This window comes from Schistocerca cancellata, chromosome 3 (assembly GCF_023864275.1).
Source record: "Schistocerca cancellata isolate TAMUIC-IGC-003103 chromosome 3, iqSchCanc2.1, whole genome shotgun sequence".
Lineage (NCBI taxonomy): Eukaryota > Metazoa > Arthropoda > Insecta > Orthoptera > Acrididae > Schistocerca > Schistocerca cancellata.
This window is the reverse complement of record NC_064628.1, coordinates 778,337,783-778,365,110: the sequence shown is the minus strand read 5'-3', so window position 1 is coordinate 778,365,110 and position 27,328 is coordinate 778,337,783. Positions and strand designations below refer to the sequence as shown.

At 44.7% G+C, this 27,328-nt stretch overlaps 1 protein-coding gene across 1 annotated transcript in view; it reads left to right on the top strand.

Moving 5' to 3' along the window:
- The window catches only part of LOC126177058 (uncharacterized), a 266,522-nt gene that overhangs the window by 84,849 nt on the left and 154,345 nt on the right, over positions 1-27,328 (top strand). Inside the window, exons 2-3 of the mRNA XM_049924295.1 lie at positions 7,603-8,303; positions 18,569-18,963. Coding sequence (XP_049780252.1) covers positions 8,106-8,303; positions 18,569-18,963 — 593 coding nt within the window. The 5' untranslated portion in view covers positions 7,603-8,105. The remainder of the gene's footprint in view (positions 1-7,602; positions 8,304-18,568; positions 18,964-27,328) is intronic.

The following is a 27,328-nucleotide window of genomic DNA, read 5'->3' as shown; positions in this document are numbered from 1 at the left end:
TTTCGTGACCTTTCGGAACTTTCTTTCTGGTCAACCCTCGCATTATGTAGTATATACATGCCGATTAATGCGCTATTCTTTAATATAGATAACAGATTAATGTGCTATTCTTGAATATAGATAACAGATTAAAACAAATTAGCAAATAAATAAATAAATAGATTATATAGATTGAATAGCGGCCAAGACTGCAGCCCTGTCTTACATCCTTTTTAATCCGAGCATGTTCTTTTGATATTCTGTTCTCATTTTCTTCTCTCAGTTCTTGTCTTAACTGTGTATTATCCGTCTCTTATTATGGATTACACATATTATTCTGAGAATTTTGAACATTGTTTTTTATTTTTCTTTGTCGAATGTTTTTTCTACGTCGACTAATCCTCTGAAAGATTCTCGATTTTTCTTACGTCTTGTCTCCTTTACCAGTCGCAACGCCGGAACTGCCTCTCTCGTGCATTTACCTTTTCTAAAACCAAACTGTTCGTCATGTAACGGATCCTCAGTTTACTTTTCCAATCTTGTGTATATTATTTTTGTCAACAGCTTTGATGCATGAGTTGGTAAGGTAACTGTACTATAGTTTTCACACTTCTCTGTACCTCCTTTCTTCTGGATTGTCTGAACGTCATTTTTACGAAAGTCTGATGGTCTATCTCTAGTCGCAAAGATTCTGCAAACCAACTTGAATAATCGTTTTGTTGCCGCTTCCCTAATGATTTTATAAATTCCGAAGGAATATTACTTATCCCTTCGCCCTTATTTGATCGTATGTATTCCAAAGCAGCGTTAAATTCTGACTCTATTGCTGGATTCCCTATGATTTCCATATCGACACCCAATTATCTTTCAATTGCATCATGAGACAAATCCTCGCCTTCGTAGAGACCTTCAGTATACTGTTGCTATCAATCCGCTCTCTCCTCTGCGCATAATACTGGAATTCCTATTGCTCTCTTAACATTGATGTCCTTGATATTAATTTCGTCGGAAACTGTTTCGACTTTTCTATATGCCAAATAAGTCCCCACAGATCACTTCTTTTCAATTTCTTCACTTTTTCCTGCTGCTTTTCCGCTTTGGCTTTTCTGCACTTCCTATTAATTTCATTCCTAAGTAACTTATATTTCTACAGTCTTGAATCTCCATCACTTTTGCACTTCTTTCTTTCGTCGATTAGTTAAAGTATTTCTTCTGTTACCTTAAATTCCTTCACCGTTATTTATGGTTGTCTGTCCAACTTCTGTGATTGCCATTTTTAGAGATGCCTTTTTCTCTTCAACTGAACTGCCTACTATGGTACCTATTGTCGTAGTATTTACGGACGTAGAGAACTTGAAACATGCATCACCGTTCCTCAGTGGATCAGTGTGTAATTTCTTTTCACACTGATTCTTCAGGACGATTCTCTTAAACTTCAGCCGACGCTTTATGACTACTAAATTGGGATCCGAGCCGATATCTGATCTAGGGTACCCTCAACAATCCACCATCTGATTTTGGAATCTGCCTCATCATGATGTATCCAACTGTAATTTTCCAGTGTCTGCAGACGTGTCCAAGTACACCTCCTCCTCTTGTGATTTGTGGAAAATGAATTTAAAAGATCTTTCTCATCTCTGACTCACACTACGGAGCCCATATTCTCTTGTAACTATTTCTTCTATTCCCTCCCGCGTTCCAGCCCCCCCCCCTCCCCCCATGATTATTATATTTTATCACACTTTACGGACTGTCTTATCCGATGAATGTTCTCATATACCTCCTCTACCTCTTCACGTGCTTTGGACGTCAGTACGTATATCTGAAATATTGTTTATGGTGTAGTTTCCAGTCGATTCTGATGAGAATAACCCTATCACTGAACTGTTCGCACTAACCCACAATTCCAGTTCGTGATGAATCCTACTCTCGTTATACCATTTTCTAAAAAAAAATGGCTCTGAGCACTATGGGACTCAACTGCTGTGGTCATCAGTCCCCTAGAGCTTAGAACTACTTAAACCTAACTAACCTAAGGACATCACACACACCCATGCCCGAGGCAGGATTCGAACCTGCGACCGTAGCAGCAGCGCGGATCCGGACTGGAGCGCCTAGAACCGCCCGGCCACAACGGCCGGCTATATACCATTTTCTGCTGGTGTTGATATTACCCTATATTCTTCTGACCACAAATCCTTATATTCTATCCATTTCACCCCATTATATCTATAATGACTCTTTTCGTTTCTATTTTCAGATTTTCTAGCTTCCCTACCACGTTTAAAATTCAGACGTTCCGTTCTTCGACTCGTAGAATGTTACCCTTTCGTTATTTATTCACTCTTTTTCTCATAGCTACCTCCGTCTTGTCGCTCGCCTCCCGGAGGTCCGGAGAGTGGTTAATCCAATTTATTTTGCCAACGGAGAGACCATCATGACCCTTTTCCAACTGCAGAGCATATGTCCTGTGACATACTCATGCCACAGGTTATTGCTGATTCTTCCGCATTCCAATCTCAAGGGCAAAAGGAGGTGCCAGTTCTCTCTCCAAAAAATTTTTGGGAATTTGTGGTAAGTTCCTATGGGACCAAACTGCTAAGGTCATCGATCCCTAGGCTTACACACTATTTAATCTAACTTACGCTACATACATCCGTGCCCGAGGGAGGACTCGAACCTCCGACAGGGGGGCCCGCGTGATCCGTGGCAAGGCGCCTTACACCGCACGGCTACCCCGCGCAGCATTCTCTGTCCACTCCTCCGCCTAGTTGACAAGACGTTTGACAGAGCGAGGGTGACTGTTTTTACCGGGATTGTTCGGCTGACATTGCTGATGATCATTTCAAAGTTCAAGCAGTGGCAGGGATCTAATCCGGAACTCCGAAAGTCAATGATTACCAGCCAAACAAGCTACCCTTAGGTCACTTTTATTTTATTTTATAATTCAGCCCTCCGTACCACCCGTTCTAACCGATCCTTACGCTTTGCAGGTACGCCTTCGTGAGCTCCTGCGCTATATACAGGGTGAGTCACCTAACGTTACCGCTGGATGTATTTCGTAAACCACATCAAATACTGACGAACCGATTCCACAGACCGAACGTGAGGAGAGGGGCTAGTGTAATTGTTTAATACAAACCATACAAAAATGCACGAAAGTATGTTTTTTAAATGGAATCACGTTAGTTTTGTTAGCACATCTGAACATATAAACAAATACGTAATCAGTGTCGTTTGTTGCATTGTCAAATGTTAATTACATCCGGAGATATTGTAACCTGATGCTTGAAGGCTCCGACGTTCAGTTGCGTGTTGTAACAAACACGGGCCACGGTCGGCGAGCAGCATCTGCAGGGACATGTTTACGATGACGACCGTGTTTACGAGTGTGGCTGTAGTGCACTGTTGTGGCTTGGTCTAGCTGTCGCAGTGTCCGCATGTAGCGCTTGCTGCTATTGTTATTCTGCATTCGTCTCCGCACGCAGACCAACTGTAGTACACCGTGTTACCAGACGTCTGTGATAGTGTAGTGTTGTAGGAACTGTGACCATGGTGTATTCGAACTCTGAAAAGGCGGAGATGATACTCATCTATGGCGAGTGTCGACGAAATGCAGCTGAAGCCTGCAGCGTGTATGCAGAACGGTACCCGGACAGAGAGCATCCAACGTGCCGCACATTGCAAAACATCTACCGCCAACTGTATGCAACAGGTATGGTCGTAGCACGCAAACGGGTCCGTAACAGGCCCGTCACAGGAGAAGCGGGTGCAGTTGCTGTGTTAGCTGCTGTTGCCATGAACCCACACATGAGTACACGGGACATTGCGAGAGCCGGTGGACTGAGTCAAAGTAGTGTCATGCGCATACTGCATCGTCACCGCTTTCACCCGTTTCATCTGTCGCTACATCAGCAATTACATGGTGATGACTTTAATCATCGAGTGCAATTCTGTCAATGGGCATTAACAGAGAATGCGTTGCAGTTCTACCTGTTTACCGATGAAGCGGGTTTCACAAAGCACGGGGCAGTGAATCTACGGAACATGCATTACTGGTCCGTGGACAATCTTCGCTGGCTCAGACAGGTAGAGCGACAGCGACCGTGGACTGTAAATGTATGGTGCGGAATCATTGGCGACCACCTCATTGGTCCTCACTTCATTGCAGGGACCCAAACAGCTGCAACATACATCGCGTTTCTACAGAATGATCTGCCAACGTTGCTCGAAAATGTCCCACTGGAAACGCGTCGACGTATGTGGTACCAGCATGATGGTGCACCTGCACATTCCGCAATTAACACTAGGCTGACCCTTGACAGGATGTTCGACGGGCGTTTCATAGGACGTGGAGGACGCATAAATTGGCCAGCCCGTTCTCCTGATCTTACACCTCTGGACTTCTTTCTGTGGGGTAAGTTAAAGGAGAATGTGTACCATGATGTGCCTACAACCCCAGAGGATATGAAACAACGTATTGTGGCAGCCTGCGGCGACATTACACCAGATGTACTGCGGCGTGTACGACATTCATTACGCCAGAGATTGCAATTCTGTGTGCAGCAAATGATGGCCACCACATTGAACATCTATTGGTCTGACATGTCGGGACACACTCTATTCCACTCCGTAATTGAAAACGGAAACCACGTGTGTACGGGTACCTCACCCCTCATGGTAATGTACATGTGCGTCAGTGAAAAAGACCAATAAAAAGGTGTTAGCATGTGGACGTAATGTGCTGTTCCAGTCTCTTCTGTGGCTAAGGTCCATCACCGTTCCCTTTGGATCCCTACGTAGTTCGGTGCTCTCCGATACACACGATCGAACAGCGGAGGAGTGGTACTCAAGCGTCAACATTAGGTCACAATATCTCTGGATGTAATTAACATTTTACAATGCAACAAACGGCACTGATTACGTATTTGTTTATATGTTCAGATGTGCTAACAAAACTAAGGGGTTCCATTTAAAAAAATCGTAGGTTTGTGTTAAAAAACATACTTCCGTGCATTTTTTTATGGTTTCTATTAACCAATTACACTAGCCCCTCTCCTCACGTTCGGTCTGTGGAATCGATTCGTCAGTATTTGATGTGGTTTACGAAATATATCCAGCGGTAATTTTAGGTGACTCACCCTGTATACCAAAATCACTTTTTCTGGTATGTCATGTCAGTAATTTCCCTCCTAATCAATTACTTGTCTTCCTGTAGAAGAGAGATTAATAAGGAGAATTTGTACTTCTTCGTGACCTCGATTAAATGTAACGTATCCTAGTAAAATGAAAATCTTTCTTCTTGCTAGAAGTGCAACTTTGTCTGGCTTCCGTGTTCGTGGCTTAGATCTGCTAAAATGGATATATCAGTCTTCGTCACTTCTAAATTCAAAATTGACAGCGAAGTAAACAAACTTTTTTCTACTATACTCCATATGATATGAGTATTTAATTAAATATTCGTCCATGAAATACAAAGAGTTGCCCAAAAAAATGGTTTCAGGTACAAAATTTGCCTTTGTACCTGACGGACAATTTATGTTATTAGGCAAACTACAAAATATTTCTGTGGCTACCTCCTGATTTCCCTTCAGAGCCACCGAGCCTCCGTAATAAGTAAAAAAAGTTTTTTCTTCTAGTGTTATTGTTGAAGACTTTACTATCCTTGTTAAATAACGATGTATTACTTCCGACGAATGTCGTTGGTGAGTATACATATTGCACAATAGCAGTTACAATGTGTCAGCTGTAAGTTGGCCGGTTGCCAAAGCTGGTTATGAGGAGCGGGAAAAGGAATTCCAGCTTCCACATAGACCACTACTGGGCGAGGGATCATGAGCTATGAAGTGGGATGCGGTTGTGTGTGGGGGGGGGGGGGGGGGGGGGAAGGGGAAACCGCCTGCCTGCTGCAGTGCAGGCACCTTAATCTGCTGTGCTTCATGGTTCACTGAAAGCAGAAGTCACACGAGGAGGTAAAAATCACTTCATTTTGTTCGTAATAGAAACTAAAATTATTTTACGTGTTGAAAACGCTTAATAAAACCATTAACTCAAACAGTTACACACGCTTTTCGCGAGGAAGGACAAACAGTAACCTACGAAGCACACTGAAGTACAACACACTAACACAGCAGTCAACAATGGTCACCTCACACTGTACTGTCGGCTAAGTAATGTGTGAAGTAAAACGTAACGTGTAACGTAAAACAAATGACTGTCAGCCAGAGCCTTTCGACTTTACCGAGTTCAGGACTAGGGAGCTGATAGATCAACTTCCAGTTAACACGATGTAAAATGCCAGACTGATCAAATGGCGGTTACAATATGACTATGGCTAAGGATGCCCATACGATAATTTGTAATGGTGGTGGGGAGGGGGGGCTAGGTCTGTGGATATGGAGTATTTTTAGTCTCTTGGAAAACGAATGCGACTTTTAAGCAACCATTAAAAAGTTCCAGTTCAGACCCTGTTAAACAGCTGTGTAGTGCCAACTTTTTAATCACTTTCTTGTAAGGAAAAAATGAGACTCCACCGTACGTTTTCCTTTCTCTTAGATCTGCTTGTACACCATTGCTCGGTTTCTTGCATTCCAAATCTAGATGATAACTTACCCCAGAAAATTACACCATAAGAGGTTGTGGAACAGAAATATGTTGATGTGTTGTTTTATTCGTTTCCCGAACTAACTGTTATGAGGAAAGTAATACTACTGAACTTAGCATTTGATAAGACAATATTAAAGTTTCTTCCTGTTCATATGATACATTGATTACCTGTGTTATTCTGTTTGTCATACAGAACTGAATTTACTGTTTTCGTACGAAAGTAAGGGAAAGTTCATATGTAGAAAACCAATAATTAATTCTTTGAAACACATTACTGATATTTTCTTCTGTTGATGTCCTTCAACTCGGACTAATTATTACGTTTGTGTCAGCTGCAAAAAGTATCATATTTGTGTGATGAATGTCAAGTGTAAAGTCGTTTGCATATATAAACAATAGGGTGTCGACTCAAAATTTAACTCAATGAAATTACACAATGGATACACCCCAGTCAGCAAAATTTCCCTCCCACCCAGAATTATTCAGTACCACTCCTTAGGTTTTCCATGCGACTACGCACAGTGTGTTCACAAGCCCTGTCCGATAGTTCTACAGTAGACAAACTGTGTACTGTAGAATATTTTGTAATTTGATGTTTTGTGTTACCGTTACGTATGTGTAATAGCGCGCATCACGTCAGAAGGCGACCCACTTCTGAGCTGTTCTAAGCATCTCCCTCGCCTAACTTGCGGCTGGCAATGGTAGATGGACTGCACCTTCACGCCGTGCAGTGAATAACTCTGGATGGCGGTAAGTGTTCTCCAGGAGACTGCGATGTGGCTATGCACCAGTGGCGATGTAGTTCTATTAAGTGTTGTTCTTGGCAACAACTCGTAGGGTTCGGCAACGTGGAAGGCGTTTGATCTTTCTCTGCCGCCACGTGGAACGTAAACCCATCCCCTCCATGCTTCCTTATAGCAATCAGTCCTAGAGCAGGCGCGCCTTCCGACGTGATGCGTACGATTGTCTTCAATACTTACGGAATTCTTGTTATTACCAACTTCTTTCTTGTTTTAGGATGAGAACCAGCTGCAAGAATGTTCCTGCGAAGACGTCAGGTATCCCTACGAAAGAAATCTACATCAGATTGTGACGACACACACTGAAAGAAACTTCCATAATGTTACTTGAGATGACCGACTGCATTTATGTCGATAAACACGTCATTTCAGGTGTATTTTTTATCGATCCGTGTGCGCTCAACTTCAGAATAGGTGCACGATTGTCTGCACGTGCTTGAATGCCTGTTTGTTGACGTACACATGTACATAGATATAAAATGTTGTGAGTATTCAAAACAAACAGAAACAATGTGGACAATATCAAATTTTATAAACCCCGAACCGGGATAAACAGACTCTCCGATACTTTGTAACATTCGACCAATTTTTCCTACAAGTATTTAAAAAAAAATTGATCTGTACTAAAGTCGAATAGAAACGTGTTTAGTGTATTACTGAGTGGTGTTGAAGTGCGTCTGTAACACTTACAAAGAGTCAGTGGACTTGTTTCACCGCAGTATGTCAAGGAAATGGAGACTGGTGAAAGATGAGGAAAACGCCGCATTCTACAGCCACTGCAGGGAGTTAGAGGACCAAGCGTCGATTCTCATCGGAAAGCTACAGAGCATTCTCCGCGAACTGCGACGCCTGGACATCCAAAAAAGCAAACCAAGAACTGCTTACAACAAGCATGACAAAGAAGACGTCGAAATTCAGGTACGGCTGCACGCTCTTTCTTTCCTTGCCACCTAGTGTACATCCGTTATAACAATCGTTTGCAAGTTTGGATCACAACTGGAAAATGTACCTCTTTGAACTTCTAAAACAAGTAGATCTAGCAACAAATACGATGCCCCACAGGGAACGAAGACATACGAAAACTAATATCTCTGCTAATTTTCCTTTTACTGAAGCCAAAAAGTGAAGTAGGAGCAGTTGTTAAGATACTTTACTCGTAATCCCGAGCAAGAGGTTTCAGATATCCGCCTGAGTTTTCGGTTTAATATTGTTTCCTTTAGTTTCTCCAGATTATTGCAACTCACTGCTGGGCGATTCTTCGAACAAGGCAACAGCCGATTACTTTCCACTCAGTTATTCGTGTCAACCAGTTCATTTTCTGTGTACACTGGGCATTGGCCATTGATTTCCCTTCCTGTCAATATGAACTGTCTTTCTTTACACATGTCATATGGCGAGAAAAATTTATTTTGTGAATTATCATGCGTTAACGAGCCTTACTCGAAATTTGCACTCATCAACGAGGCATTCGGTATGTTTGATCTACGTCTACATCGTCATCATTATCCTTTTCCTCCTCCTTAATCTTGAAAACCGAACTCTTGATACTGTGAAGTCTAAATTTTTTTTATTGCGGGAGATGCATCTGGACAGCAGTAATATGTGCCTGAAATAGTTTTGGGACGCCAGCTTTAGGTATGGAGTTTTCTTTGTAGTGTTTCCCAATGGAACTTGTTGAGCAATAATGGAACTTTTTCGTGTGAGCCAGAAAACCGGCGATGAATCGCTTAGATCTTCTTGAATCGTCTCTCTATCCAGTTACAGTTAATCCAGTTTGGTTCGAAAGATCATTGATTTATAGAACCCAGATCAACAGACGCATGTCTGGATGTGCAGCCAACACCTTCCCAGAGAAGATTATCAGGGTATCAAAGACCGTGCTATAGCCTGCACACAGGGAAGGCATCTAATAGCTCTGCTTGTGGTATTTCGAGCCGTGCAGAGAAGTGCTGTGGTCTCCCATCAGGAGAGAGAGAGACTGGCACCAGCAGAGTCCTCCACAGGAACAGAGGTAAGCAGAGGCAGTTGCTTGCCCACGTGATGACAGATGACGATCTGCTCACATGCAGTGCTGGTTTGGCCTCCAGAAGGCCTGCTGGATGGCGACAGCAACAGCTCCACATCAGTCTTGTCTCAGCAACTGGCACTGCTGCGCACAGTGATCAAGTCACTCCAGACAGAACCTGCTGCTCCATAGAATATCGAAGACGAGTGGATGAGCAAACGGTCGACCTATATAGGCCTCCCCTCTCCACAGAACAGCAAAAAAATGAGTAGAGCTCCACCAGAACAGAAGCAGTATCTATACAGGATGACCCCATGTGGCCTGCTGGTGACATCACTCATCCTGGTTTTTCCGTTCAGCCAGCTCTCTTGTTCGCTTCAGGCTTTTACAACTTAGCCTTTCAGATGCTCTTTTCTGCTGTCAGTAAACTGAATAGTTACTCCTCCATCTGACTTAAGCATTCTTACAACATTTTGTGCAGTCACCGTTATGACGATAGTCCACCTTTGCCTTCATGCCATTTTACTGCGTTACTAGATCATGTGTTCATTCACGGCGTTGCAATAGTTTCCATGTTTGCCACTCCATCAGCAGTCCATTCTCACCATTCCACCTGGCTATTGACCCACTATTCCCTCCCTATGGCGTTGCCAGGGAAGAACTTTGAAATTTCCCCCAAGCAGACTACTCTACTGCGCAACAATATTATTAGAGATGAAACAGAAGATCTGATTGGAGAACGTAGTGGAAGGAAATTGGCTGAATCCTTTTTAGATGAACTATCCCTTTATTTAACATAAGCAGATTTAGGGAAGCCACAGAGAATATACGAGGTGCATTCAAGTTCTAAGGCCTCCGTTTTTTTTCTCCGGACTGGAAAGAGATGGAAACATGTGCATTGTTTTAAAATGAGACCACGTTCATTGTCAATACGTCCCAGAGATGGCAGCACCGTACGACAGATGGAATTTTACCGCCAGCGGCGAGAATGAGAACTGTTTTAAATACTTAAAATGGCGACGTTTTCCTTACTTGAACAGCGTGCAATCATTCGTTTTCTGAATTTGCGTGGTGTGAAACCAATTGAAATTCATCGACAGTTGAAGGAGACATGTGGTGATGGAGTTATGGATGTGTCGAAAGTGCGTTCGTGGGTGCGACAGTTTAATGAAGGCAGAACATCGTGTGACAACAAACCGAAACAACCTCGGGCTCGCACAAGCCGGTCTGACGACATAATCGAGAAAGTGGAGAGAATTGTTTTGGGGGATCGCCGAATGACTGTTGAACAGATCGCCTCCAGAGTTGGCATTTCTGTGGGTTCTGTGCACACAATCCTGCATGACGACCTGAAAATGCGAAAAGTGTCATCCAGGTGGGTGCCACGAATGCTGACGGACGACCACATGGCTGCCCGTGTGGCATGTTGCCAAGCAATGTTGACGCGCAACGACAGCATGAATGGGACTCTCTTTTCGTCGGTTGTGACAATGGATGAGACGTGGATGCCATTTTTCAATCCAGAAACAAAGCGCCAGTCAGCTCAATGGAAGCACACAGATTCACCGCCACCAAAAAATTTTCGGGTAACCGCCAGTGCTGAAAAAATGATGGTGTCCATGTTCTGGGACAGCGAGGGCGTAATCCTTACCCATTGCGTTCCAAAGGGCACTACGCTAACAGGTGCATCCTACGAAAATGTTTTGAAGAACAAATTCCTTCCTGCACTGCAACAAAAACGTCCGGGAAGGGCTGCGCATGTGCTGTTTCACCAAGACAACGCACCCACACATCGAGCTAACGTTACGCAACAGTTTCTTCGTGATAACAACTTTGAAGTGATTCCTCATGCTCCCTACTCACCTGACCTGGCTCCTAGTGACTTTTGGCTTATTCCAACAATGAAATTGGAATGTATACCGCAGAGACAGGCTGAACAGTGAAGGGGGAGGCGTGTTTGTAGCGGTAAGAAGTGCAATAGTATCGAAGGAAATTGACGGAGATCCGAAATGTGAAATGATTTGGGTGAAGGTCGCGGTTAAAGCAGCCTCAGACATGGTAATTGGATGTCTCTATAGGCCCCCTGGCTCAGCAGCTGTTGTGGCTGAGCACCTGAAGGATAATTTGGAAAATATTTCGAGTAGATTTCCCCACCATGTTATAGTTCTGGGTGGAGATTTTAATTTGCCGGATATAGACTGGGAGACTCAGACGTTCATAACGGGTGGCAGGGACAAAGAATCCAGTGAAATTTTTTTAAGTGCTTTATCTGAAAACTACCTTGAGCAGTTAAACAGAGAACCGACTCGTGGCGATAACATATTAGACCTTCTGGTGACAAACAGACCCGAACAATTTGAAAAAGTTAACGCAGAACAGGGAATCAGTGATCATAAAGCGGTTACGGCATCGATGATTTCAGCCGTAAATAGGAATATTAAAAAGGGTAGGAAGATTTTTCTGTTTAGAAAAAGTGACAAAAAGCAGATTTCAGAGTATCTGTTGGCTCAACACAAAAGTTTTGTCTCAAGTACTGATAGTGTTGAGGATCAGTGGACAAAGTTCAAAACCATCGTACAATATGCGTTAGATGAGTATGTGCCAAGCAAGATCGTAAGAGATGGAAAAGAGCCACCGTGGTTCAACAACCGAGTTAGAAAACTGCTGCGGAAGCAAAGGGAACTTCACAGCAAACATAAACATAGCCAAAGCCTTGCAGACAAACAAAAATTACGCGAAGCGAAATGTAGTGTGAAGAGAGCTATGCGAGAGGCGTTCAATGAATTCGAAAGTAAAGTTCTATGTACTGACTTGGCAGAAAATCCTAAGAAATTTTGGTCTTTTGTCAAAGCGGTAGGTGGATCAAAACAAAATGTCCAGACACTCTGTGACCAAAATGCTACTGAAACAGAGGATGACAGACTAAAGGCCGAAATACTAAATGTCTTTTTCCAAAGTTGTTTCACAGAGGAAGATTGCACTGTAGTTCCTTCTCTAGATTGTCGCACAGATGACAAAATGGTAGATATCGAAATAGACGACAGAGGGATAGAGAAACAATTAAAATCGCTCAAAAGAGGAAAGGCCTCTGGACCTGATGGGATACCAGTTCAATTTTACACAGAGTACGCGAAGGAACTTGTCCCCCTTCTTGCAGCGGTGTACCGTAGGTCTCTAGAAGAGCGTAGCGTTCCAAAGGATTGGAAAAGGGCACAGGTCATCCCCGTTTTCAAGAAGGGACGTCGAACAGATGTGCAGAACTATAGACCTATATCTCTAACGTCGATCAGTTGTAGAATTTTGGAACACGTATTGTGTTCGAGTATAATGCCTTTCTGGAGACTAGAAATCTACTCTGTAGGAATCAGCATGGGTTTAGAAAAAGACGGTCATGTGAAACCCAGCTCGCGCTATTCGTCCACGAGACTCAGAGGGCCATAGACACGGGTTCACAGGTAGATGCCGTGTTTCTTGACTTCCGCAAGGCGTTCGATACAGTTCCCCACAGTCGTTTATTGAACAAAGTAAGAGCATATGGACTATCAGACCAATTGTGTGATTGGATTGAGGAGTTCCTAGATAACAGGACGCAGCATGTTATTCTCAATGGAGAGAAGTCTTCCGAAGTAAGAGTGATTTCAGGTGTGCCGCAGGGGAGTGTCATAGGACCGTTGCTATTCACAATATACATAAATGACCTGGTGGATGACATCGGAAGTTCACTGAGGCTTTTTGCAGATGATGCTGTGGTGTATCGAGAGGTTGTAACAATGGAAAATTGTACTGAAATGCAGGAGGATCTGCAGCGAATTGACGCATGGTGCAGGGAATGGCAACTGAATCTCAATGTAGACAAGTGTAATGTGCTGCGAATACACAGAAAGATAGATCCTTTATCATTTAGCTACAAAATAGCAGGTCAGCAACTGGAAGCAGTTAATACCATAAATTATCTGGGAGTACGCATTAGGAGTGATTTAAAATGGAATGATCATATAATGTTGATTGTCGGTAAAGCAGATGCCAGACTGAGATTCATTGGAAGAATCCTAAGGAAATGCAATCCGAAAACAAAGGAAGTAGGTTACAGTACGCTTGTTCGCCCACTGCTTGAATACTGCTCAGCAGTGTGGGATCCGTACCAGATAGGGTTGATACAAGACATAGAGAAGATCCAACGGAGAGCAGCGCGCTTCGTTACAGGATCATTTAGTAATCGCGAAAGCGTTACGGAGATGATAGATAAACTCCAGTGGAAGACTCTGCAGGAGAGACGCTCAGTAGCTCGGTACGGGCTTTTGTCAAAGTTTCGAGAACATACCTTCACCGAAGAGTCAAGCAGTATATTGCTCCCTCCTACGTATATCTCGCGAAGAGACCATGAGGATAAAATCAGAGAGATTAGAGCCCACACAGAGGCATACCGACAATCCTTCTTTTCACGAACAATACGAGACTGGAATAGAAGGGAGAACCGATAGAGGTACTGAAGGTACCCTCCGCCACACACCGTCAGGCGGCTTGCGGAGTATGGATGTAGATGTAGATGTAGAAAGACACTCTCCGTGGCCGCACATTCACCAGCCGTGCTGCTATTGCCTCAGCGATTTTCCAGTGGTCAAAACAGACTCCTAAAGAAGCCTTCGCCGCTGCCATGGAATCATGGCGTCAGCGTTGTGAAAAATGTGTACGTCTGCAGGGCGATTACGTCGAGAAGTAACGCCAGTTTCATTGATTTCGGGTGAGTAGTTAATTAGAAAAAAAATCGGAGGCCTTAGAATTTGAATGCACCTCGTAAATCTGGATGATTCAATCTGAATTTGACTCATACTCTTGCTGAAATAAATTAATATTGCATGATTACTGAGTGCACTAAAAAAAAGAAAAAAAAACAGAACTGATTCCAAGAACCTTCAAAGATATCTTGCAAAATGGTTTAAATTTAAAAGCACAGAACCATCAGTAGCCATATGCTGTGGGTTAGACATCCCACTGCACTCAACCCCCCGCATGACATGAAACGAGACAAAATCGTGATTTGTCTGACAACACGACACACATCCAGTCAACTGCTGTCCAATTTTTCTGTTGTTTGACCAACTCAAGACGCTTAATGCTATGTACTGCTGTGAGCAATGATGCGAGGTATCTAACTCCTAACGATCTTGCAAGCCGTTGCATTCGCAATAGAAACTGGTTCAGATGGAGTTGCATTCACTGTGAGCAACATTTTCTATTGAGTTTGATACCGATTGTCATTGGCGAGACTTGGCATTCATCTCTGGCTCCTGTCACTTACGATCTTTACGAGCGTTCTCTTGCCATGTTACATGGTAGCGTATGGTACACCATTCCTCGTAGACACGTTGGACAGTCCACACTGACAAACCAACAAATCGGCGACTTCATACATGGTGTTGTCACGGGCACGGCTGAACACTGTCATGACGTATGTCAGCCGTGATGGTCACATGAGCGACTGATGACAGTTCTACGAGGTGCTATCCAAAATTTTCGGGACTGTTGCTGCTATCTGTTGAAAACCTTACCTTTGGAGTAATGGTCACCATCATCCTCGAAGTAGTTCCCATCCACACGTACACACCGTTCCCAGCGCTTCTGCCACTGGTCAGACGTTTTCTGTAAGTCCTGTTCTTTGAGGATGTTTATCACCGCCAGTGATGCGTCTTGAATCCTATCTAGAGTGGCGAAACAACTGCCTTTCAACTTGAGTTTCAGTTTTGGGAATAGCGCGAAGTCGCAAGGTGCCAAATCTGGCGAGTACGGTAGGTGGGGTACAACCGCCACGTTGTTTTTTGCCAAAAGGATCATGGCGAGCAAGGACGCGTGACAGGGCGCGTTGTCGTGATGCAGCAGCCAGTTCCCTTGACGCCTAAGTTAGGGCCGTCGTCGCCGCACGGTTTCACGGAGCCGTCGCAAAACGTCTCAGTAGTACGCGGAATCCACTGTTAAGCTGGGTGGGACGAATTCTTTCCGCACAATTCCCTTGGTAGCAAAGAAAACGACGATTATGCTCTTCACTTTGCTCTTCACCTGTCTCGCTTTTTTGAGTTTTTGAGAGCCTGGGCTCTTCCACTGGGACGATTGTGGCTTTGTCTCTGTGTCATAACCGTAAATCCAGCTCTCGTCGCCGGTTATAACCCACGGCAAGAAGGTTGGATCATCAGATGCAGTGTGACGACGGTCCGTACACACTTCAACGCGCTGTGCCTTCTGATCCATCGTAAAATCGCCACACACTACACACAGAGTATTACGGAAATCACCGTGGACACGCAGCACGTCCTCCCAGCTGAATGCCACACCGCACACTGACTTATCAGATACGCAACTCCTGCCACCTAGCGGTGCAAAGATCTACTACTCCTACTACTTTCCAGATGGCAGCACCAGTGCCGAAAATGTTGGATTCCACCCCGTATGCCATCTGCAGCATTCCAAACTGACCAATAGGCTCTTTTTACGGGGTGACTAGTATTTTGTCCGATGAGTTTATACTGGTACCTAATTTCTGCACTTGTTAAGACGATTCTTCACCAATAATATCCTTTTTGTCTCTATCGTCAGACCAACAGGTATGTTATATATTGCATCCTCTTGGCGTTGTTTAGGCGACCTGTGGAAAACCTCCCGGAACCTGATGTTCCTCAGACTTGACAAACCGCCATCTGCTGTGTCTTCCTGTTGTCCCATTAGCCTTACCTCAGTCTTCAGCAAGGTCCTGGAACCCATCCTCATCCGACACATCCATCAGCATCTCCACCAGCACCACCTCCTTCCCGCTAGCCAATGTGGCTTTCGTCCATCCTTCTCTGCCAGTGACCTTCTCCTTCACCTCAATCATCTCCTCTCTGAACAACTCAACTCCCGTCACTCCACCATCTTTCTCTCCCTTGACATTGAACGTGCCTACGACCGTGTATGGCATTCTGGTCTCGTCTTCAAGCTCCAAACCTTCGCCCTTCCCATTAACTACGTCCGTCTGATCGCCTCCTTTCTTTCCCACCGTCCTTCCTATGTCACCATCCATAACACGAATTCCTACGCCTCCTACCCCTCCGTCGGTGTGCCCCGAGGTTCCGTCCTCTCCCCCCTTCTCTACCTTCTTTACACGGCGGACGTGCCGCCGCCTTCACCTCCCTTACACCTTCTCCAGTACGCCAATGACGCGGCCTTCCTTGACCTCGTCCCCACCCTGCAACTCTCCCAGCCCTTCTCCAATCCCATCTTGACCGGTTCACCACTTGGTGTAGCCAGTGGCTGCTCAAGGTCAATCCTTCCAAGACCCAGGCGATCATTGGAGGCACAACCACCCCTTCCTTCCGTCTCCTCGATTTCTATCTCACTATCTACGGCTGTCCTATCAACCTCACCCCCACCCTCACGTACCTTGGCATCACCCTTGACCGTCGCCTCTGCTGAACCCCCTCTCCAGATGATCCAAGCCAAGGCACACTCCCGACTCCTCAAGCTCCTTTCTGGCTGCAAACGGGGTCTGGACCCCTCCACCGTCCTCCACACCTATAAATCACTCATCCGCCCTATGCTATGCCCATACTGCCTGGATCGCCACCCCTCCTACCTTCTACAAATTCCTTCAAATCCTGGAACGCCATGTGATCCGCTTCACCTATCGCATCCACCTCCCCTCCCCCACACGGATCCTGTACGACTTAATTCCATTCCCACACCTCCTCCTTTTCCTCGAATGCATACAGATCCTTTACACCTCCCGCAAACTTGATCCCCGTCACCTGCTTGTCTCTCCCATCCTTTCCCACCCCTGTCCACTGCCGCACTGGTACTCCCACATCACACTCGCTCTCCATCTCTCCACACTCCATACCTTTGTCCAATGTGGCTTCTGGCAACTCCCAGTGCCTGATGATGCCCTCCTCTCCGTCTACCCCTCTTACCAACTTTGATTCTCCCCTTCATCCCCCTGTGGTTTTCCTCCAGGGCACCCTCTTCTCTCCCTCCTCTCTTCCTCCCCTTCCTCCCCTCCCCCCGTGCTTCCGACCCCCCCACCTTCTCCCCTCCCCCTCCATTCCCCTCTCCCACTGGCATCAACACCCACTCCCTCTCCCTCCTACCCGCTCCTCTTCCCTTTGAAATGTCCCCGGCTATGTGCATGAACAGTGCATCTTTGCCACCTAATGTACATCCGTTATAACAATCGTTTGCAAGTTTGGGTCACAACTCCAGAATGTACTTCCTTGAACTTCTAAAACAAGTAGATCTAGCAAAAATTATAATGCCCCACAGGGAACGAAGACATACGAAAACTAATGTCTCTGCTAATTTTCCTTTTACTGAAGCCAAAAAGTGAAATACGAGCAGTTGTTAAGATACTTTACTCGTAATCCCAAGCAACAGGTTTCAGATATCCGCCTGAGCTTTCTGTTTAATGTTGTTTCCTTTAGTTTCTCCAGATTATTGCTAGTCTCTGCTGGGCGATTCTTCGAACAAGGCAACAGCCGATTTCTTTCCACCTACTTATTTGGGTCAACCAATTAATTTTCTGTGTTAACAGGGCATTAGCCAGTAATTTCCCTTCCTACCAATATGAACTGTCTTTACACATGTCACACGACAAGAAAAATATATTTTGCGAATTAACATACGTTAACGAACCTTACTAGAAACTTGCACTCATCAGCGGGACATTCAGTATGTTTGATCTACGTCTACATCGTCATCATTATCATTTTCCTCCTCCTTGCTCTTGAAAAACGAACTCTTGGTACTGTAAAGTCCACAATTTTGTTATTGCGGGAAATGCATCTAGACAGCAGTAATATGTGCCTGGAATAGTTTTAGGACACCAGCTTTAGGTACTTCAGTGCTCGTGTGTGTCTTCGCGTCAGTGCTTCAGTGTTTCTCTGTTTATGCTCCTCTGCTCACGTGTGTAAACTCGTTCTGCCCCGTTGTGTTTAGTGATGAACGTTTTTTATTCAAACAGTGCGCCCCTGAACGGCTCCATTTATTTTACTATGTCTGTCTCCCGTTTTTGCCCACCATGTTTGTTTGTTCTTTTCTGCCTTTCTGTTTCCTGTATGTGTTCACTGTGGCCGAAGAGCGGCATACATAGGCCGCTGCCGGCCTACCTTTATTGTAAAGGTATTCAAATAACAATAAAGGAAAAAAAATTGTTTAGGCTCTGCAGATAGCGGTGGATTTGCTGCAGAAGCTGTCAGGGAAATTCCAGAGCCTGTCGTACCAGAAGCAACCGGCGGAAAGTGCCAAGAAAGAGGAGGCCGAGGCGGAGGTGGCCAAAGAGAGGAAGCCGTCGCCTAGCGGCAGCACCGACACCAACACCTCCACGTCCAGCGTGTCGCACCGCAAGCGGAAGCCGCCCCCGCCGCCCCCGCCGCAGCCCAAGGTGTCGCGCGCCGTGTTCGTGTACAAGGCCGAGTACTGGCAGCGCCGCCTGCACACGGTGCGCACCACCGTGCTGTACCTGCTGCACCAGGTGGTCGTGGCCACCATGGCGCACTGCTGCGACGTCGCGCAGCAGAACCACGGCCAGCGCACCCTCTCCAACATGCTCAGGTAGGGGGCAGTGGCGCCGCGGCGGCAGGCTAAGCGGCTCTAGTCGAGAATTTGACAACGGCCAATCATCAGCAACCGTAGTGCAGAGCAATACGACAATCACAAACGGCTGCCACTACACTGCTGACCATTAAAATTGCTACACCACGAAGATGACGTGAAACAGACGCGAAATTTACCCGACAGGAAGAAGATCTTGTGATATGCAAATGATTAGCTTTTCAGAGCATTCACACAAGGTTGACGCCGGTGGCGACACCTACAACGTGTTGACATGAGGAAAGTTTCCAACCGATTTCTCATATACAAGCAGCAGTTGACTGGCGTTGCCTGGTGAAACGTTGTTGTGATGCCTCGTGTATGGAGGAGAAATACGTACCATCATGTTTCCGACTTTGACGAAGGTCGGATTGTAGCCTATCGCGATTGCGGTTTATCGTATCGCGACATTGCTGCTCGCGTTGGTCGAGGTCCAATGACTGTTAGCAGAATATGGAATCGGTGGGTTCAGGACGGTAATACGGAACGCCATGCTGGATCCCAACGGCCTCGTATCACTACCAGTCGAGATGACAGGCATCTTACCCGCATGGCTGTAACGGATCGTGCAGCCACGTCTCGATCCCTGTGTCAACAGATGGGGACGTTTGCAAGCCGGCCGTAGTGGCCGAGCGGTTCTAGGCGCTTCAGTCTGGAACCTCGCGACCGCTACGGTCGCAGGTTCGAATCCTGCCTCGGGCATGGAGGTGTGTGATGTCCTTAGGTTATTTAGGTTTAAGTAGTTCTAAGTTCTAGGAGACTGATGACCTCAGATGTTAAGTCCCATAGTGCTCAGAGCCATTTTTTTTTTTTTTTTTGACGTTTGCAAGACAACAACCATCTGCACGAACAGATCGACGACGTTTGCAGTCCCATAGTGCTCAGAGCCATTTTTTTTTTTTTGACGTTTGCAAGACAACAACCATCTGCACGAACAGATCGACGACGTTTGCACCAGCATGGACTATTAGTTCGGAGACCATGGCTGCGGTTACCCTTGACGCTGCATCACAGACAGGAGCACCTGCGATGGTGTACTCAACGACGAACCTGGGTGCACGAATGGCAAAACGTCATCTTTTCGGATGAATCCAAGTTCTGTTTACAGCATCATGATGGTCGCATCCGTGTTTGGCGACATCGCGGTGAACGCACATTGGAAGCGTGTATTCGTCATCGCCATAGTGGCGTATCACCCGGCGTGATGCTATGGTTTGCTATTGGTTACACGTCTCGGTAAACTTTGTTCGCATTTACGGCACTTTGAACAGTGGACGTTACATTTCATATGTGTTACGACCCGTGGCTCTACCCTTCATTCGATCCCCGCGAAACCCTACATTACAGCAGGATAATGCACGACCGCATGTTGCAGGTCCTGTACGGGCCTTTCTGGATACAGAAAATGTTCGACTGCTGCACTGGCCAGCACATTCTCCAGATCTCTCAACAATTGAAAACGTCTGGTCAATGGTGGCCGAGCAACTGGCTCGTCACAACACGCCAGTCACTACTCTTGATGAACTGTGGTATTGTGTTGAAGCTGCATGGGCAGCTGTACCTGTAGACGCCATCCAAGATCTGTTTGACTCAATTCCCAGGCGTAGCAAGGCCGTTATTACGGCCAGGGGTGGTTGTTCTGGGTCCTGATTTCTCAGGATCTATGCACCCAAATTGCGTGGAAATGTAGCCAAATGTCAGTTCTAGTATAATATATTTGTCCAATGAATACCCGTTTATCGTCTGCATTTCTTCTTGGTGTAGCAATTTTACTGGCCAGTAGTGTATTTAATGCATGGCGATAAGAGGTACAGTTCAATTTTCAATTAAATTAAATTAATTGCTCCGAATATTTGACCTGTTATCTGAAAACTCTAAACAGGTCGTACATATTCGTTAATCATGTTCACATACAATGTTTGACATTATGTATGTAGTAGTAAATCAAGTTCCAAGATGCTACTCCAGGCGGATGCAAAAACGAATATGCGCGACGGAAAATAATAAACGCTAAAATGATGGTTTGGCCCTGTCTGACTACTCTATGAAGCAGATCTTAGGAACTCTTAATGCTCCTTTTAACATATAAATTACAATCTAAACATAAATGAATGATGAAGGCAACTAATATTGCTAAATGATAAACGTTGTTGTTCAATATACATTTATTATAGATTAAAATCAACCCATTAAGTACAATTGTCTGTATTTCCTAACTAAAATTATTAATAAATTGCCCAACTCTGCCCCTTATTATGACTGCGCAGTCTAATATCACTAAAGCGAAATGACTGACATCATTACGCACCAAACATTTGAAAACACTGCTTTCAAAGATGATCCACAGTGGTGTGGACCCTCAGTGGAAACAGACTAACGTGATCACAGCTGTTTAGCTTTGTAGCCTTAATAAGCCGAAGCAATTTGTGATATCACCGTGTGTACTGTGTCTGGTGCCTCGAAGTGACGGTTCTCGTACTCGTTTGCGACGATGGAAGAACTCCAGCCACAAATAAACTCTTTCAAACACTAGGACGGCAGAAGGCGGTCCTCTGACTAATATACCCTAATACTATCTTTTCCTCTCTGTGTTCTACAGACTAGAAACGGGAACTCCCAGCGACAAGGACGGAGTTCAAATTACGTCTCAACGTAAGTATAGGTAGAAGAACTACTCTCAATTACTGAACGCTGCATACTCAGGGACGACTTCCAACCCGGAGGTGAAGTTCGGCTCTGCACCCTCGTAATTCCGAAAGCGAATCATATTCCCGAAACCACGGAATATTCTCCCTATCTACAGATTCTTCCGAACGCCGACCAACCATATTTTAGTCGTTTGTCGTCCAGCGCGGAAAGTTTGCTAGGAAAATCCGATACTCGTACAATGGTACGCTTCTGAGTAAAAATCCTTGGAAATAACCCAGCCTGCATGTTTTCCGAAGTTACACTTTTACGTTCCTCTCACCTGCGTCCAAGATTTGCAGAGTTCCCAGTTATCCTTCTGGTCCTGCTACAGTAGCGGCTGGCCGTCAGCGTATTGTGCTCCAGAGCTCAGGTGCCACGATGTCCATATAGCTACTTCCTGTTTTAAGCAGGACCAACACTTGTGCTTGCCTTTCAGCCAGAGCTTGAGTTCTGCCTGCCGTTTCATCTCCACTGGCGTTGCAACCTCTACTAGTATAGGGAATCATTCATTACGCCGTTCTGTCAAAAAAGACACTCCGTTACCTTTCATGCAATAAGCGTTAACAATTATTCACAAGGCGTATGTGACAGTGTCAGTCTCCTTTAAATATTCATATATACGATGTACAATCTATCAAATGATACCTAATTGTGGTTGTATTTCACGCCAAAGTATGTGGATGTGTGCTTGTAAGTTACGAAATTATAGCCACCTTACAATGTTTACTGCAACCATTGATAGCATTAATATAGAAATAAAACAGAAGTTTAAAAAATAAGGATCAGTTCAAAAAAACATAAAAAAAGGAAAGTAACTCAAGTTTCAGGTGAATAACTTCAATATTACTTTAGTATATACGTTATTGGCAGCCTCGAAGAACTCGAGGTTTGCCGATTAACTGCAACTACACCTACTTCTAAACCTATTCTTCCTACACTGTTCTACGTCACCCACATTGTTATTTGCGTGACTCGGCAATCCTCGCGTTTACGCATACGCATGAGGTAGTCATGGCATTCTTTCTTTTCTTTTTATTTTATTTTCCTTTTTTTCTTGAAGTTTCTCTTACTTAAATTTACATCTACCTATTATTATCTATAGTTGAAGGAACGCTTCTTGTGACGACATTATTTTGATATTCAGAGAGTCAATTTGATCTTAAAGACTGAAAGTTAAGCAGCTGCTTTTTAGGTACTTCATGTACTGTCCAATTGATTTTAGACCATAAGTTTTGTTCGCTTACAGTTATTTACTGTGCTGAGTGGCCGCGCGGTTTGAGGCGCTATATCACGGATTGCGCAGCCCCTCCCGCCGGAGGTTCAAGTCCTCCCTCGGGCATGGGTGTGTGTGTTATTCTTAGCATAAGTTAGTTTAAGTAGTGTGTAAGTCTAGGGACCGATGACCTTAGTAGTTTGGTCCCTTAGGAATTCACACACATTTGCACATTTTTGAACAATTGTTTGCAGATCGCAGTCTACTTGTCTGCAGTCTCTCTCTGCATGGAAAAGGGGGTGTCAGCGGAACCTCTGAAAATCACATTTAAGTACTTGGCAGAGGGTTCGCCGAACCACAATTCTCTATTATTCAATCTCGTATAACGCGTGGAAAGAACGAACACCCATACCTTTCCTACGAGCTTCGATTTCCCTTATTTTATCGTGGTGATCGTTTCTCCCTATATAGGTCGATGTCAAAAAAATATTTTGCGGAGGAGAAAGTTGGTGATTGGAATTTCGTGAGAAGGTTCCGTCGCAACGAGAAACGCCTCTCTTTTAATGATGTCCATCTCAAACCCTCTATCATTTCAGCGATACTCTCTCCCACTCTCTCGCGATAATACAAAACGTGCTGCCCTTCTTTGAACTCTTTCGATGTACTCCTTCAGTCCTATCGGGTAAGGATCCCACATTGCGCAGCAGTATTCTAAAAGAGGACGGACAAGCGTAGTGTAGGCATCCTCCTTACTAAATCTGTTACATTTTTTAAGTGTCCTGCCTTCCCCACAACATTTTCTATGTGTTCCTTCCAATTTAAATTGTTCGTAACTGTAATTCCTAGTTGAATTTACAGTCTTTAGATTTGACTACCGAGCGAGGTGGCGCAGTGGTTAGCACACTGGACTCGCATTCGGGAGGACGACGGTTCAATCCCGTCTCCAGCCATCCTGATTTAGGTTTTCCGTGATTTCCCTAAATCGTTTCAGGCAAATGCCGGGTTGGTTCCTTTGAAAGGGCACGGCCGACTTCCTTCCCTAAGCCGAGCTTGCGCTCCGTCTCTAATGACCTCGTTGTCGACGGGACGTTAAACACTAACCACAACAACAACTAGATTTGACTGATTTATAATGTAACCGATGTTTAACGGATTCCTTTTAGCACTCATGTGGATAACCTCAAACTTTTCGTTGTTTAGGGTCCACTGCCAATTTTCGCATCATTCATATATCTTTTCTAAATCGTTTTTCATTTTGTTTTGATCGTCTGATGACTTTATTAGTCGATAAACGACAGCGTCATCTGCAAAAAACCTAAGACGGCTGCTCAGGTTGTCTCCCAAATCGTTTTTTCCTCTCCACATTCACAGACTGGTGTGTTACTACATCCTACTTGATTCAGATGTTTGGGATACGGACCGTGACCTGTTAATAGATGCACTACGCCTCGAGTAGGGGCAACGTCGAGCAGAGAGTTACAGAGAATATAAACAGAAGATCAGTTTCTTTTAGAGATTTCACAGTTGTCCTATATGAACCGCTATGGTTTCTCGCGGAATGTTTAAGCGGAATCTGCTTATCCTCCAACAGTCTGAATGATACACTGTCGGACCAAAAATATCAGGCTGAATATTGGTGTTCATTAATATGTTCTCCTATTGCCTTTATGATGGCTTCAGATCTGCTGGGGACACTTACAGTGAGGTGTCTGAATGCCTGTATAGGAATAGCAGCCCATTCCCTCTCACAAGCCGAAACCAGAGGAGGTATAAATGTTGAGTGCCGGGTTCTAGAACTAAGTCGCCGTTCTAACTCATCCCATAGGTGTGTCATTGGGTTCTGGTCGGGACTCTACATGCCAATCCATTTCAAGAATGTTATTATCCATAAACCACCGCATCGCATGTGCTGCTTTATGACAGAGTACACTGTCATGCTGATACAATCATCCTCTCCGATGTGTTCCCCTAGTCTACAGAGTACATAATGCTATAAAATGTATTTATTTCTTACCCCATTTAGCATTTTCTTAAGCGTGATAAGAGGACCACATCCTAAGCCATTGATAAGCCATAACCCCACCTCCTCCATACTTAATTGTTAGCTCTACACGGGATGGCAGGTAGCCTTCTCCAGGCATTCGGCAGATCAAAAGCCTTCCATTGGACTGCCACACGGCGTACCGTGATTCATCAAATCACTCGTTTCTTGTCATCCTCTGTTCAGTGTCGTTGCTCTTTTTGCCCCACCTCAACAGTTGCTTGACACTGACTACAGAAATGTGTGGATTATGAGAAGGTGCTCGATCATTGTAGCCCAGTCTGTTGAACTCTTTATGCACAACCATTATGCTAGCTGGACTGTTGGTACTACTTTGGAACTCAAGAGTGATCCATTCCGCTGATTTCATGCGAGTTTTTAAAATCATCTTTCAACAATGCTCGACAGTCCATGTCCATGCGTACATGTGATTTCTCAGGTCTTGATTTACTTGTGGTTGCGTTCGCATTTCCACTTAACAACTACATCACCAACAGTCGACTTGCGCATCTTTAGGAGGGTTCTAATGTCCCGGATGGATTTGTTGCTTAGGTGATAAAACATGCCCTTTGAATGTAAAGAAGAACAGTGCTGGAAAAACTCTTACGTTATTTGATTTTCAAACAGGTGAGCAAAACTGCTCAAAACTCTGGCATCTCTCTCCCCACATCCACCACTGCTGGCGGCTCACCTCCAACTGCCCAACACTACTGGCTGTTCACATCCAAATGCCCAGTACTACGCTAGCGAATATTCCAACATTGAGTCCAACCAGCCACAGACTGCACACAGCGCAGTCAGCGATTTTCATACAGAGCGCTACGTAGCGTTACCAACACAAAAAGTTAAACAGCCTACTTACAGTGTCATCCAGTGACTAGTCCATGTTTGAAGTCACTGAACCGATGCATTCCACTGTTGCTGTTTCTTTCCTGACTACACAGTATTTCTTCCCACCTCCTTTTATACTCAACAGTGGTCCTCCTATCGTGACATCAAGTAATCAGTTCTGCATTGCATAGGGCTGCCCAGATACTTTTGACCAGATAGTGTATGTGAAGTCACCCATGCGAGCTCATTACAAATGCGCGTTTTGAGTTCCGTAACTGTTTTCGTCAAAGGAGTCACATACACAAGGTCTTCCACTTAATCCGATAAAAATAAAAGCTTGATGTCATGTCCAGAGATGTAGATGATCAACAGCAGAACGCATCTCGTCATGTCCAACGGTGTGGAAGATACCATAAATGTAAACTCCGTCCACAGACCCTTGGGGGGGGGGGAGGGGGGGGGGAGGGCATAGGTACCGACCGACCGCCGTGTCGTCCTATGCCAATGGATGCGGTTTAGAGGGCAGTGCGGTCGGCACACAACTCTCTTGGCCGTTGTCGGTTTTCGCGGCCTGGAACTGCTACTCCTCTGTCAGGTAGCTGCTCAATTGCCGCCACGAAGCTGAGTGCAGCCCGTTCCAGTGGTACCACTAATAATCCTTGGCAGTACCGGGAAACGAACCCGGGTGCTCTGCATTGCAGTCTGCCACGCCGACCATTCAGTTACGGTGTCAGACCGTTTGGAGTATGTTGATTTAAAAATGTACGAACCTCCATATCCTGACGTGAGAGTGCTTCATCTCGCTAAAAGATGTTATACGTGGAAACTGTATTAGGCTGTGGTATCTGCCATTGCTCAAGTAGTCCAGGTAAGTGCTTGTTGACACAGCCCAACGAAGAAAGCTAGACCGTACAATTTTTGTGCTGACATCGCACACTACACATTAATGGCAACTTACCCACGCGTCTCGTGTAACGATCGAACTTTAGAGCTATCTTTTATGTTCTCTGTAATTCTTATCGGCACATCGCTATCCATTAGCAATAGCCATTTGTAATCACTATATTCGTTTTTATTTCCTGTATTTGAACTTGTAAAATAATTATGTCTACTTTATTCTGATTGGTTTTCGCAGGTTTTGTATGCATATGGAAAAACAGAAACAATAACAAAAATGGACTTTCCGTTTCGACTGGTATTTCCCAACGTCATGGAGTGACGGCAACTTATGTCCTTCGAATACAAATGTGGGATACCAATCCTGAGTTATCAGACATATATTCAAAACTAGCAAATCATGTTATTTCATTTTTAAAAAAACGCCAATTTTACTAATAAAAACTTTAGAATTTGTGTATTTTGCGTGATTTTTGCCGAGCTCTGGTACAATTATGATTCCAGCGTCATCTCTGTGGTAGGTGTATATGCGATTTGTTATGAAGTCGCAATTAGGAAAATCTGCCATCAAGTTGTCAAAAGGTTATTTAACATTTACTCGATTAAACTCAGTAATTTTTGATGTTTTGTGTCTCCTGATCACGAGTGATCGGTTA